At 44.4% G+C, this 13,543-nt stretch overlaps 1 protein-coding gene across 2 annotated transcripts; it reads right to left on the reverse strand.

The window, feature by feature from the left end:
• Positions 1–3,491: 3,491 nt before the first annotated feature.
• Positions 3,492–12,990, reverse strand: LOC123096729 (probable proline transporter 2). Of its 2 annotated transcripts, none has more exons than XM_044518491.1 (4): positions 12,606–12,990; positions 4,985–5,304; positions 4,340–4,870; positions 3,492–4,245 (listed from the first exon to the last, which is right to left on the reverse strand). In XM_044518491.1, the coding sequence occupies exons 1-4, from the start codon at positions 12,679–12,681 to the stop codon at positions 3,865–3,867; spliced, it is 1,308 nt and encodes a 435-aa protein (XP_044374426.1). In that variant the 5' UTR covers positions 12,682–12,990; the 3' UTR covers positions 3,492–3,864. The 2 variants fall into 2 exon arrangements, with proteins under 2 accessions (XP_044374426.1, XP_044374425.1); XM_044518490.1 differs by lacking the exon at positions 12,606–12,990 and adding an exon at positions 6,057–6,361.
• Positions 12,991–13,543: the final 553 nt, after the last annotated feature.

Here is a 13,543-nt window from a genome sequence, read left to right on the forward strand (position 1 = left end):
ATCCTCCTGAGTCATCACCATGCTCACTATACCGTTGCTCCCTTTACCGGTTTTGTTCTTCTTTCTCGTTAACATGTTCTGGCATCCCTGTGACATAGTCACCTGTGTCTGGCCAGACGATGATGAATGCATCGCGCCGAGAGGTCCCTAAGAATATCTCTCCATCGTTGGAGGAGCAAATCCCACTCTCGAGCTATCCGGTCACTTGTCAAACTTTCCGGTAAACCTGAAAGTTGTCCTTATGATCACCTTGTTACAGATGACGTTTGAGCAACCCCAAAGCCCAGCGTCAAGTAGTAAGTGACTGAGACACTCTCATGGTCCGAGGAACTAAAACACATGCTAACACTACATGTTATAATAGATGATTTCAGATGATATAATCACAAAGTATAACAAACAAGTATTGGGTCGATTCAATATGATCATTCTTCTAACGTCATACCCTCAATGTTGTTTTAGGACTACCATTACACTTAACGATATCCTAAGTTCCGGAAAACGTGATCACCAACAACACTTGAGCCAGTCTTAGAGGCGAGACCGGGAACATATTGTTTAACCATTTATCATTTCACACAATCGCATATACCAGGATCATATCAGTTATAGCATGAAATATAAACTATTAATTATGAATAATGGAAATATAATAACACAATATTATTGCCTTTAGGGCATATTTCCAACACTATCCGCTAGTTATATTCACTTGTCATTGTTCTGTCCGTAGACCCGAAAGTGACAATAGTTGGGATACTCTCCAGGGATGACTGTAATTCGAGGAGTTCATGTATTCACCATGTGTTAATGTTTTGTTCTGGTTTTGTATTAAAAGGAGGCATTAATATCCCTTAGTTTCCTTATGGACCCCGCTGCCACGGGAGGGTAGGGCAAAAGATGTCATGCAACTTCTTATTATAAGCACGTATGACTATATACGGAATACATGCCTACATTGAATTGATGAATTGGACCTATTGTGTATCGCTCTAGGTTGTGACTTTTATATGATGAATATCATTCAACACAAATATCCATTGTTGATCCAATGCCTACGCTTTTCTCATACTGATCTTTGCTAAGTTGTGGTTGCTGCTGCTGTTACAATCATCACAAACTGCGTGTTGAGGATGGCCTTGCGTGATTGTACGAACTATATTTTCGCTACTTAATTAATACAACTCTATTTCAGGAAAAAAGATAAAGCTCCAGCTCATTTTTCTTAAAGCTATTTTTTGATTCTAAAATGTTGATGGGCTAGTGCTTGTTATACATATGGTCTGGACCATTGATTCAATGGAAAAGCCCATTCTTGTACACGATAACATGATCAGACCACAGTGGGAGAGCCATAAGCTATAACGAGATATATCGACCTCTCGCCTCAGACGCATCGCCAACTAACCAGGCCATTATTGAAGTTATTTGCTCACTGTAGTTTGTTCGTTATATGTTCACTCTTGCTCTGGTTTATTGCCTTTTTCTTTGATTCTTTTTTGTTTTTTAACCAGTTTTCTTTGGATTTTCTTTATTCTTTGATATAACTTTGGGTTTCTTCATTTTTCTAGGGTTTCCCCGGGTTTTTCTTTGTTTTTCCTTTGTTTTTCACTAGCTTTTTTTATTTTCTTTGTTTCTTTCTTCCATTTTCGTTGTTTTTCCTCGGTTTTCTTTTTTCCTCTTTCTTCATCGATTTTCTTTGGATTCTTTCTTTTTAATGTGTTTTTGTTTATGGTCTTCATCGAGTTTTCTTTTCCTTCTCATTTATCTTCTTTTTCTTCATTTTTTGTTTCTTTCTTGGTACGCAATGTTTCTTTTCTTTGTTTCTTTATCGGTTTCCACTATTTTCCATTCTTTTTACACTTGTTTCTTTGGTTTTCTTATTCGTTTTCTATTGTCTTGGTTTCTTTTTTAGTTTTCATTGTTTTTTCTTTGCTTCTTTTGGTTTTCATTCTACATTTTTCGTATACGTCAATTTTTTTTCTAATACACGTTTAACATTTTTAATACATATGCGACATTTTTTTGATACATATTTTAAACACTTTCAAATGCTTGATTAATATTATTAAAATAAAAGATTATTATTTTTTATTACATGGATAATATATTTTTAACGTTGTTGAATGCTTGATTAATATTTTCTAAATACTTGATTTTATGGTCAATTCATGGTCAACATTTTTTCTATACACATTAAAAAATATTCAAATGCTTAATTAAAATTTTTCCAATACTTGTTAAACATGTTTTTCAAATGCTTGATTAACATTTTCTAAATACATGAATAACTTTTTTCACATGTATGTTTTTATATACATGGGAAACATTTTCTTTGTAGGCATATTTTGAATGCTTCTGAATACATGATCAACATTTTTATACATATTTAAAAAAAATTCAAATACAAGATTAATATTTCTTAATACATGATCAATATTTTTTTCTGCATATTTTAATATTTTCAAATGCTTGATTAACATTTTTCAAATACAAGTTTGACATTTTTAATGCTTTATTACCATTTTCTAAAAACTTGTTCAACATTTCTTCAGATGCTTCATTAAAAAATTTTAAACAAATGATCAACTTTTTTTACAACCAATGTATATTTTTTTATACATTTTTCTTATACATGAGAAACATTTTCTTTATACACATTTAACATGTTTCAAATTCTTGGTTAACATTTATTTTCAAATATTTTATGTAAAGCTATTTTTGATATGTTTATTTAGAATATTTGGAAGTATAAACCAAAGTAATAAAAATAAAGGAAAAATGAAAATGAAAAACATGGAAAAGAACAGAAAACGTGGCCGTGGCATCCTGTGTGCCCGAGCCGGCCCATTTAAGGAGGCGCCTGACGCGAGAGCATGCTAGGTCTCACTATATGTGAGACATAGCGCTACTTAGACTACAGTCCCTCCCTGGCTTTCTGTAAAGCAAATGTAGACCTTAAATGTGTAGTTTGCGTCACCGAATATTTGTTTCCATGCTGATTTCTCAAGTACATAGTACTTATTCCAAATTCCTAATCTGTTTTTGCTCACGACTTTGCTTGGTCAAAGGCACGTCAAGCCAAAACTAAGTTAGGTCATTCAATAATAGCTCGTTGGTGTATTATTCATGAAGCTGCAATGATGTGGGAACCCGAGACTTTATGACAGTTGATGACATGTTGTGTCACTTTGCACAATATAATTATCGAGGACGAGTGTTGGGAGCGTCTACAGTCGGACTTGGCAAACCCGACTTATAAAGCTCAAGAATAAGTGGATTCTTTACCCTGCTTTAGTCCAACTCAAAAAGATAAAGCTCCCAGCTCATTTTCTTAAAGCTATTGATTCTAAAACATCCATGGGCTAATGCTGATCATACGTATGGGCTGGACCGTTGACTCAATGCAAAAGCCCATTCTTGTAGACAATAACATGATGATACCACAGGCCCTCCCCTGCTTTCTGTAAAGCAAATGTGGACCTTAAATGTGTGGCTGGCGTCACCGAATATTCGTTTCCATGGTGATTTCTCAAAGCACGCACACACAGAACTTATTCCAAATTCCTAATCTGTTTTTGCTCACGACTTTGGTTGTTCAAAGGCGTACGTAAGCCAAAACTACGCTAGGCCATTTTCAGTAACAGCTCAGTACTATGCGACAACACTCTTGTGTACTAGTAGTAGTAGTAGGAGTAGTTGGCTAGCTATTGTTGCCGCTAACACACACACACACGCACAATAGTTAATGGAAGCGCTAAATGAAGGTAAGGCATGCTACATCATGCGGCTAGTTGCGTCGATGAAGGGAAACTATCCTCACTCCTCAGAGAAGCAGCTTGCTGGAGAGTGAAAGAAAGAAAGTCAGACATCGGCGAAGATATGGTATGTTTTGGAGTCGCGGGCGATGAGCCTGAGCGCGGCGATGGCGGCGGTGATGGAGAGGACGGTGAAGAAGACGATGTTGAGCCAGTGCCACGACTTCTGCAGCGAGGAGAGGCGCTGCCTGTTGGCGACGAGGTACATGTGGTTGGCGAGCACGAAGGTGAGCGGGAACGTGCTGAGCGCCCCCGTGAGGCTCATGAAGTCCCCCAGGAAGGGCAGCGCCGCCGCCATGAGCGTGTTGACGGCCAGGTACCCTCCCCTCACCCCGACCCTGAAGATCACGTTGTGCATCGCGAACGGGCCTCCCACCTTGCTCCCGAACCGGGTGTCCAGGTACTCGTACATGGGCGACGCGAAGATCTGCATGTCCAATTAACGGATTGATGATTGAAATTGCATCCTGAACTGAAAAACAGAAACAAAAACAAAAACAAGAAAAGAGAAGAAGACTTACGTGTAGTGCTATGACTGTCTGGAGGAAGGCAGCGAGGTTGGCAACTGCCTTGATCCACACGGGCCCAGTGACGTTGTTGAGCAGGTAGGTGGTGGTCTGGTTGCCGTAGGCCCAGTAGCCGATGACTATGATGGCGTAAAGGGGCACGGAGCCGGCGGTGAACTGGAACCACAGCGCCTTCTCAATGTTCTTCACCACGGGTGCCTGCACGGTGGCCTGGATCTCCGGCAGCATGCCGGTGTTGTAGGCGAACACCAGGCTCGCCGCCGCGCCGATGGTGGTGAACACCCTGCTCGACGGGTCTCCTTGGATGCTGTAGTCCCGAGGCGGCGTGCGGAAGCCGTCCTTGAGCGACAGCACGCAGGCCGCAAAGATGTAGGTGAGGCTGAAGATCGTGGAGAAGCCCAGCCAGATCCTCAGGGCCGACAGGTACGGGATCCCGAAGGCGAAGAGCGCGCACACGAACCCGGACACCGCGATGCAGTAGGGCAGCTTCATAGCCCCGTCGGCACTCACCAGCAAATACAGTGCCTGCACGTCCATTTTTTTTTATCCACCGTGTCAGTCAGTCAGCCAGTCAGTCAGTTAGAGACACTGACAATCACTCAGTATTAGATTAGATATACGAGTCGATCAACGTAGTACCTTGAGTGCTTGCCCTGCTATTATGATGAAGCCTGTGTTGATCATGAAGAGGTTGACGTACTGCATCGCCCAGGTGATCTTGTACATGTTGGGCCCGTAGATGTGGCCGGCGAGGTCCCTGTACCTGATGTGACGCTTGCCGCCGAGCAGGTGGAGGCGGCCCAGCAGCGTGTTGGCGTACATGGACACGGCGGCGGCCAGGAGGAGGCCCACGGTGCCGCCCACCCAGCCCAGCGGGACCATCAGCGAGCCGGAGTAGCCCAGCACGTAGGCGCTGTTCACCCCGGTGGTCAGCACGAACGCCACCTGGTACCATGGATCTGACAAAATTCCATCACACACATATTACTTCAGGGATTCCAAACAGGCGAAAATATTCAGATCCCTTGTGCAAGTACACATCGTGCATCTCCCATGCATCGTACTACTACCCGACAGCCAAGAAATTCGCACGTGCAAGCAAACCGAGGAAAAAATACTAGCACTACACATGAAACACAGTTACAGTACCACAGTAGTGGTAGTTTGTATAACTTGGTGGAACCCAAACAACATGGCTGAAACCTTTTGAGTTACTACAGTTTAAAAAAAGGCATCAACTGAACCCATGTGTGTTAATTTGACCATGGCACCGCACTGCACTAGTGTGGTACACGACAAGGACACAGCTGATGCTGGCATTATATATACTACGTATACTCCTATATTGTCACTATCCCTTCCTCTAGCTACAACGGACGATGCGGTGGACGCAAGCCTGGGAGAGATGGTCAAAGGATGCATGGATGGACGGATGGACGCTAGCTTCCCTCGATTAAAGTCTGAAATGGCTGCAACAACAAACAAGGCCGTAGTATAGTCAAGGAGGGAGCGCTCGTCATAGGTATAGATGGATGGATGGATAGATAGATAGATAGATTGTTGTCATGTAGCTGGCTTGTGCGGTTGGAACCTAAGAATGATCGATCAAAGAGGACAAAAACAAGAAGATGAACAAGAACAAGAACAAGAACAGGAGCTTCCTCTTTTTTCTGTCTAAGAAAAGGGATTCAGAAGGAGGGAGGGAGCGTACCAACGCCAATCTGGTGTGAGGTTTCATCGGCGACAGGCAGGTCATCAAGCTTGTCCCCGTGCCCGTTCTTGGAGGGGTTGGCGTCCACCATGATCACCTTCTCCGCCGGCGGCATGGCCATCTTCTTCGACCGTCTGTCGATGTATATGCTGGAAGGAAGGCAGGCGATCGATCGATGGGTTTGGTTTCGTTTGGTAGAGATATATATATATATAGCAAGAGCGGTGCTAGTAGATGACCGAGAAATGGCCGGGAAGGGACTATGAATGAACTGAATGGAGGAGAATCACAGCTAGCAGGAGGGAGGGGGAGGGGGTCTCTTATAGGGGACGGGAGTCATCGACTAGGACTGATTTCCTGGTCAACAATTAATATATTATTGTACTACTACGTATTTCATGTGCGCCGCGTCCTTCAATTAATTACTCTGATCCTCAATCCTGGCTTGATTTCTTTTTAGGGACGATCCTGCCTGGATTTGTGTTTCCATCACGTTTTCCTCCTGCAAAGCTCATCAATCATTAACTGTAAAATTAACACTACATTTATACTAGTGATATCTTGCTTCGTTATGTAAAATTCACGACATTTATTTTTATTTTTATGTTTTAAAAAGAGGATGATTCTCGGTCTCTGTATCTGAAAGATGCATGCACCCATTTTATTAATTATTCACGATATTTATAATGTGGTATTGCCTGCAAACACGCCCGCTTGCACCTCTATTTTTCTGCGTGTGCGTTTCATCATTCATTCAACTAGTTGCTTTGATCTGCGGTCCCGGCCTTGCTTTGTTTTCCGTCACGTTTTACGTTTTCCACGCGCACACGTAGTAGTATGTGTACGCAGCCATCTGGGTGGAGAGGAGTTGCAAAATTCACGGCCCCTTTTTGTCCCATAATTAGTCACAATCACATGAAAGAAAGCAAAGAGATGCGCACTTGGAGTCTACACAGCGGCGTGTTATGCAAAAGGGGATCCCATCGGATCAACCTCCAATTGCGACGCCTTGATTCCATTCGTGGGCATGCATACCGCCACCCAACTGCACGCCAAACCAACATGGAAACAAACAAACCAAACTCCATCACCAACTTGCCATCGACTCAAGCCGGACCACCCTTCTCTTTTCTTTTCGGGAAATCAGGCTCTTCTTATCTCCAAGGTCCAAGCCTAGCAAGGAGAAAATGGAAAATGGGGGGAGCTCTCGTCTTATCTCCAAGAGCTGGAGAAAATGGAAAGGATAAAATGTCTGCGTGTGCACATGGTTCAACTGCTCGTCAACATCATCCCATTCTAATTCTATCATATATATACCGATATGCTAATGTGTATGTGTATGTGTTGTGTGCTACTCCTTTACACGATAGGCTTGGGCTAGCACAAATTGCCTTGTGCCTCTTGCGTAATTAGGTCGACGCATCCAGCCATACACCCCCGTCGCGTCACGCTACATAATTACGCTTTTTATCACCATCGACGACACTGTGCTTGTACGTATATGTAGTACGCGCGGGCCTATAGCTAAAACCCGTGCGGTATGTGTCAAATAATTCAAACCTTTAGGGCACCGCAAAACGGACACGCATCACATCAGGGGATTAGTCTCCGGACACGAAAGCGGAAGTTTGTCACCCAAACTACCCGTATACATCTGGCCTCAATTTTTTCTTAAAGTCCACACGCTTTAATAACCATATAGTATAAAATAGTTTAAATGTTCAAATGCACCAATAGTTCAAGCTTTAAAAAGTTTAAATACTACACTTCAATATTTTGTTCTCTTTAACCGCTCGCAGATGCTTAAACAGATCTTCCTTCAATTGCTCGTGAGTTGCTCGATGCCGAATTTGTTGATGCATTTGAATAAACTCTTCAAATGCGACTGAATTCTGGTATGGAATTTTGACAGGACCACCCATGTTCTCAAATTCAAGAGCTGCGGCAGCATCCCCACCCTCATCTTCCACGATCATGTTCTGCATGATCACACAATAGATCATCACGTCACACAAGGTCTCTGGATCTTATTATTTAGTAGGTCCACAGATAACTGCAAAACCTACCTGCAGAACTCTAAATGCCCTCTCAACATCCTTTCTAGTTGCTTTTTTGTTTTTAGGCAAAGTGAGACTTTTTCTGGCCAATTAGATTAGAGATGGTGTTGACAAAGGTAGCTCACAGAAGATAGATGTCATCAACCAGATAGTAACCCATGTTGTACTCATGCCCATTGACAATATAGTGGCAAGGAGGAACTTTTATTTCGGTCAACCTAGCAAACAATGATGATAGTTGCAGCACATTGATGTCATTGTGAGACCCGGGCATGCCAAATCCAAAAATCATGTGATGCAACTGCTTCAAGAATGATGGTAGGCTCCTTAACATGATCCTGATATTGCCCTTTAAAACTTTTGGGCAATTCTTCCATTTTTTCAATGCATGCAGTCAATTGATCCGAGCAAACCTGGCCACCCTCTTGCTTCCAAGATTGCCCAGATCCTCTAGGTGTCTGCCACAGTCGGTTCTCTTGGGTACCGAGGTCCAAACACATCGACTACGACACTTGTAAACCTAAAAATGGCATCTCCGCATTTGCTCTCAAACATCCGTAGGTACTTGTCCCACAAATCAACGGTCGTGCCATATGCAAGTATCCGCAATGCAGTCTGCACTTATGGTAACCAAAGAACTCAATCCTTCCCACGGAGTCCTTCTTCAAGATGAAGTAGTCATCAAAGGAAGAGATGCCATCGTAGAGACGATTGAAGATATTATTGTGCATCCGAAAGGGCCGGCGAAAATTGTCAGCGAAGAAGGCATCGGGGCAAAGTAGTTGTCCATTAGCGTCAAATGGTTGCGCACCCTATTGCGGTTGAGGACTCGATGACCCTTGATCGATCCCTTAAAATCGAGAACATGCTCCTCCGCACGCTCCGTGTCTGCAAGGACCGCCTGCATCATCGTCGTCTCATCGGTGTAGTCCTCCTCGTCGGACGACTCAACATAGTGCTCATATATTTACTCCATATCCGAATCCATTTCTTCAAAGAAGAAGGGACTTAGCACGAACATTTCACTGAACAGTTGCCGGGCACGGTGAGTATCGTAGGAGCAGATGGTACCTGCGCGGCGATCGGAGCAGAGATGTGGAACGGCCGCGAAGGAGAAGCTCTGTGCAGCCCGGGTGTACCGTTGAAGGTGACAGACTTGTCGAGCTCCAACAGGGGGGGTGTGGGGAGGGGGGCAGTTGGAGCAGCAGTGAAGGCAAGAGAGAAAAATGAAAGGAGAGATGGGAGGATGGAGGCGTGCGGTCCGGGAATGATTTTGGTGGGGTTTTTGGGTGGGCCGTGGGTGCCAGAGTCCAAAGTGGCTGCTGTCCGGACTTCCGCAAAGCCCCCTTCCTCCTAATTTTTTCTGGGGTTTACGAGAAAAAATGCGTCTTGATCGCTCGGCAGGCTGATATAGGCCCCGTGTTGGATGGCTAAACACGTTCGGACCGTGCAGTCCAAACGGTCGCGGGGTGTTTGTGAGTCCGCTTTAAAGATGCCTTCACCGTGAATTATTTTTCAGGATGGTGCAAATACCGTGGTACTCCCTCCGTCCGAAAATACTTGTCATCAAAATTGATAAAAAGAAGTATCTAGAACTAAAATATATCTTCTTTTATTCATTTTGATAACAAATATTTCCGGTCGGAGGGAGTACAATACAACACTAATGTCCTCCCGCTGTGGCAGCGTGGCGCCGTCTTCCTCATCGTATACTGGGCACGCCCGGTACTTGTGATGTCTTGGCTTGCCCCAAGGAGGAGAATGGGCATGCTGAGGATCCCCTACCCCGAGTATGGGGCGGTCGAGCAGGCCACTTGTGAATTGTGATGGAGGATCAAATGAGCTATCCTAGGGACCAGTACTACTATTCACTTGTCTGTCCTCTGGTGACGTAGTAGTAGTACCGGTTAGGCTCAGGACCAGCTCTCACTCTCTTCTTTTTCTCTCGGTCCCGCCCTTCTTGGAAACTACTGTAAAAGTCATACTGTTTGCGCATGCTCTAGGTGATTATCGACATGCATCTACATAAACCAATTATTAATTGGATATAGAAACCGTTCCATGCGGCTGTACGTGAAGGAGATATTCCATTTCGTCTCCAAAAAAGTCGTAGAAAAAAGGTTGGAGTGCATCTCAAAGAACCTTTTTATACATACAGTGTGTGGACTTGTGTACACGCTAGTCTATCTAATCATCGACTTTGGTGGGAATCTAAAGCGCACTTTCGATCCAAGAATTCAAAAAGGAGCTCCCGGAAGGAAGAAGAAAGAAAGAAAGACGGATGGGACTAGCGTGCTAACAAAACGGGCCGACTGATCCAGCCCAACTATTATTGATTATGCCCATTTTCATTTCTGGTAGGAGTAGTAGGCTGGCGTACCTGTACTCACTTTTTGAAAATCATGCCGCATCCGTTGCCACGCGTCACAGGTCTAATTTGTTTATTTGTTTCGATTCGTAAAAAAGGAGGATCCAATCTGCTTTTGTAGACTAATAACCACTGCTGCTAGAAGATATTAAAGTAGACTCTACTCTCTCGAGAAGATTTATAGGTTCAGTTGCTGTCCCTTGCGCTTGGACCAAAGATCCATGACACAAATCATTTTTGTCAGAAACAAAAAAAATGTGCTAAAGACAACAAGTGGCGGAGCCATTAAAATTGTATCAGTGGAGTTGAATGCTGCTAAAACAGATTAGGAAGAACCAAGTCATTGGGAAATTGGATTTTAACAGGGACATAAATAATCACCAATTTAGCGGGCTCGTTTTGATAGCCGAGAAGTCATACATGAAAACGTTTTTCTCCTCCCCCAAGAGAGACTAGGACGCACGCGTATAGGGTTTCCCCACTTTCCGTCGGTGCCACCAACGTCTGCCTTGTCTTCGGCAGTCTTAGGTCCATGGAGCCATGGTGGATATCAGTGGAAAATAATCCTATACGACCTGCTCTCACGCTTCATCTTGTAAGACCCTCGCTAGAGGATGCCACGTGTACTTCACCAACCTTGATGCACCCCTTCTTCCCCAATCCTCCTTGCAATTTATTTCCTGTGTCTACCGGAATGGTGGCTCACAGCCGTTCCTAGTTCACTCATCAAGTTGAGTAGACATACGCAGATCCACCCGCGATGACTGCTATGACATCCGAACCTGTGAGACAAGCTTCTATTGCTTGTATACAAATCATCTGTCCGTCGTGCCTCGAGCTGATTAACTGTCGCCGCATTAGGTGCAACTGCTCCTCACTATGAGCCGCCGGTCTCACCTCTGACAGCCCGCTACAGGGCAAGAGATTGGTGGAATCACTTCCATAGCCGCTACCAATACACCATAGCCATTGAATTGAATGTGTCCAATGTGTATATGCCTGTATTTTGTCTCTGCTGTTTTGAGATTTGATGTTTAATTGATGAAGCCCAAGCAATCCGGCATGCCCGTCGGTGCACTAGATGGCTAGCTTTCATGGGGATGGACGCTGGAGGAGTGAAGTTCGGGAAGGAGGATCGAGGAAGAAGGACTGCATCAAGATTGGTGAAGTACACGTGACATCTTCTAGCGTGGGTCTTATGAGATGAAGCGTGAGACCAGGTCGTATAGAATTATTTTCCGATATCGGCCCTGGCTCAGACTTCGTTTTTAGGTATTTTTTTTAGTTTGAAGGGTTTGTATCCTACCTAGGTAGGCAAGACGGTTGGAGACGCTTTCTGAAGATTGAATAAGGTTCTCCCTACCTAGCCCCCGTCCCGGCAATGCATATCGTTTCGTCGGAGGGCGTGTGGAGGTGTGTCTCTGGCGGATCTCGCAGGATTCGATCAGTGTTTGTTACCGGTGGATCCGTGTGGATCGGTCTCTGTTCGTTTGTGTTCGTGTGTCTATACATTGGATCCTTCCGATCCACATGTCTCCTTATTGGCGACGGTTGTTGTTCTGATGCATTGGTCCTTTGGCGCCTTAAAACGATGACTTCCCGACTGTTTATTGATTTCCCCGCTCCTTTGAATGAGTGGTGATGACGTCGTCGCACCTTCTTCTTGCTCCAATGTTTGCAGTTGTCACTTGGTATACGGATATGTGTATAATTTTTGTTACTTCTGATGTTCTTTGTACCGCCGATGAATAGATCGAAAGCTCTCGCCGTAAAAAGAATAATCACCAAAATTTGCACTGTGCTCCGTTTAAAAAAAAGTGTTGCACTGTTCATCAGCAAATTAGCACTACATCTCTGATCTTAGGAGGGTCAGGCCTGGAGGTCGTCCCTGTGTCCACCACTACAAAATAATATTATGCGGCTGTACTAGAATGGTCCACATATTACTGTATGAGATAGGCAGATAGCACAATACAAGGAAGAAGATATGTGCATGCATGCGCGCAAAAGAAATCAGAAATGGAAAAACGCAGAGATCGATCGGCATGATTATGAAGGATAATCGGAAATGACGGAAAGAGAGAGAGAGAAAGGGAGTGCGATTGGATGCGTGTACGTACGTACCGACGCCAATCTGGTGGGCACTCTGGTCGTCGATGCCCATCTGATCCGGCACCTCCTCCTCCATCATGGCCGCCATTCCTTGATCGGTTGATCGATCGGGCCCGGCCGGATGTAGAACTCAACTCAACTCAGCAGTTCACTTCAAATCTTCAATCAAATGCTAGCAATATTCGATGGGGTCCGGATGGATCCAAATCGGCTCGCCATTCCTTGATCGGGTCCGGCAGGATCAACTCAACAGTTCACTCCAAGTGCTAATTTCGTTGTCCGATCCAAATCAGCTGGCGCAAATTCAATCGATCGGAGAAAACGCGCGGCGGCACACCATGCATCGATGGGCCGCGTTTTTGGGTTTTGCTTGGTTGACAGCGGGAAGAGGGAAATGGAAGGGAGAGAACGAGTCTTGTGATCAGTCACTCCACAGAATGAGGTAGGACGTACAAGGCAACGCTAGCTCATTCGTCGGAGCGGAGGACCAAAATCAATTCCCCCCGCAAAAAAGGATATAAATTAATTTAATCTATTATTGTTCCGAAATAATAATAATAATAATAATAATAATAATTTACTCCTAAATAAAATCGTCCCGGATCTCATCAAACCCAACACATGCATCCTATACTAGTATATGTAGTGTAGGGATAATATGTTGTCCGCATCATGCATCAATTGCTGGTTGCACTTGCGTATGCTTTGTATTCCATGTGCGTCCATCACGTTTGGATGTCGCCCATTTTCCACGCAGGCGCATATGCACGGCTACTCGCGTACAAATTTAGTCAGGTCACATGACGGAGATGCGCCCGCACCAGCCACCAGCGCGGCGTTCCTTTCCGCTTCCGCTCCCATCAAGATCAAATCATTGTGGCGACCCCGGTGCGTTGAACGTTGCTGCCACTCTAGTCAGGCCCTAGTCCACAATTTGGGCGCCTTGATTC

This window comes from Triticum aestivum, chromosome 4D (assembly GCF_018294505.1).
Source record: "Triticum aestivum cultivar Chinese Spring chromosome 4D, IWGSC CS RefSeq v2.1, whole genome shotgun sequence".
NCBI classification, from domain to species: Eukaryota; Viridiplantae; Streptophyta; class Magnoliopsida; order Poales; family Poaceae; genus Triticum; species Triticum aestivum.

Excerpts from the sequence above, each read along its gene's own strand:
- LOC123096729 (XM_044518490.1), bottom strand. The coding sequence starts at position 6,177 with ATGGCCATGCCGCCGGCGGAGAAGGTGATCATGGTGGACGCCAACCCC. Across the intron at positions 4,871-4,984 it reads TAGCAGGGCAAGCACTCAAG|GCACTGTATTTGCTGGTGAG; the intron begins GTACTACGTTGA and ends ATGGACGTGCAG. Across the intron at positions 4,246-4,339 it reads AGACAGTCATAGCACTACAC|ATCTTCGCGTCGCCCATGTA; the intron begins GTAAGTCTTCTT and ends TTGGACATGCAG.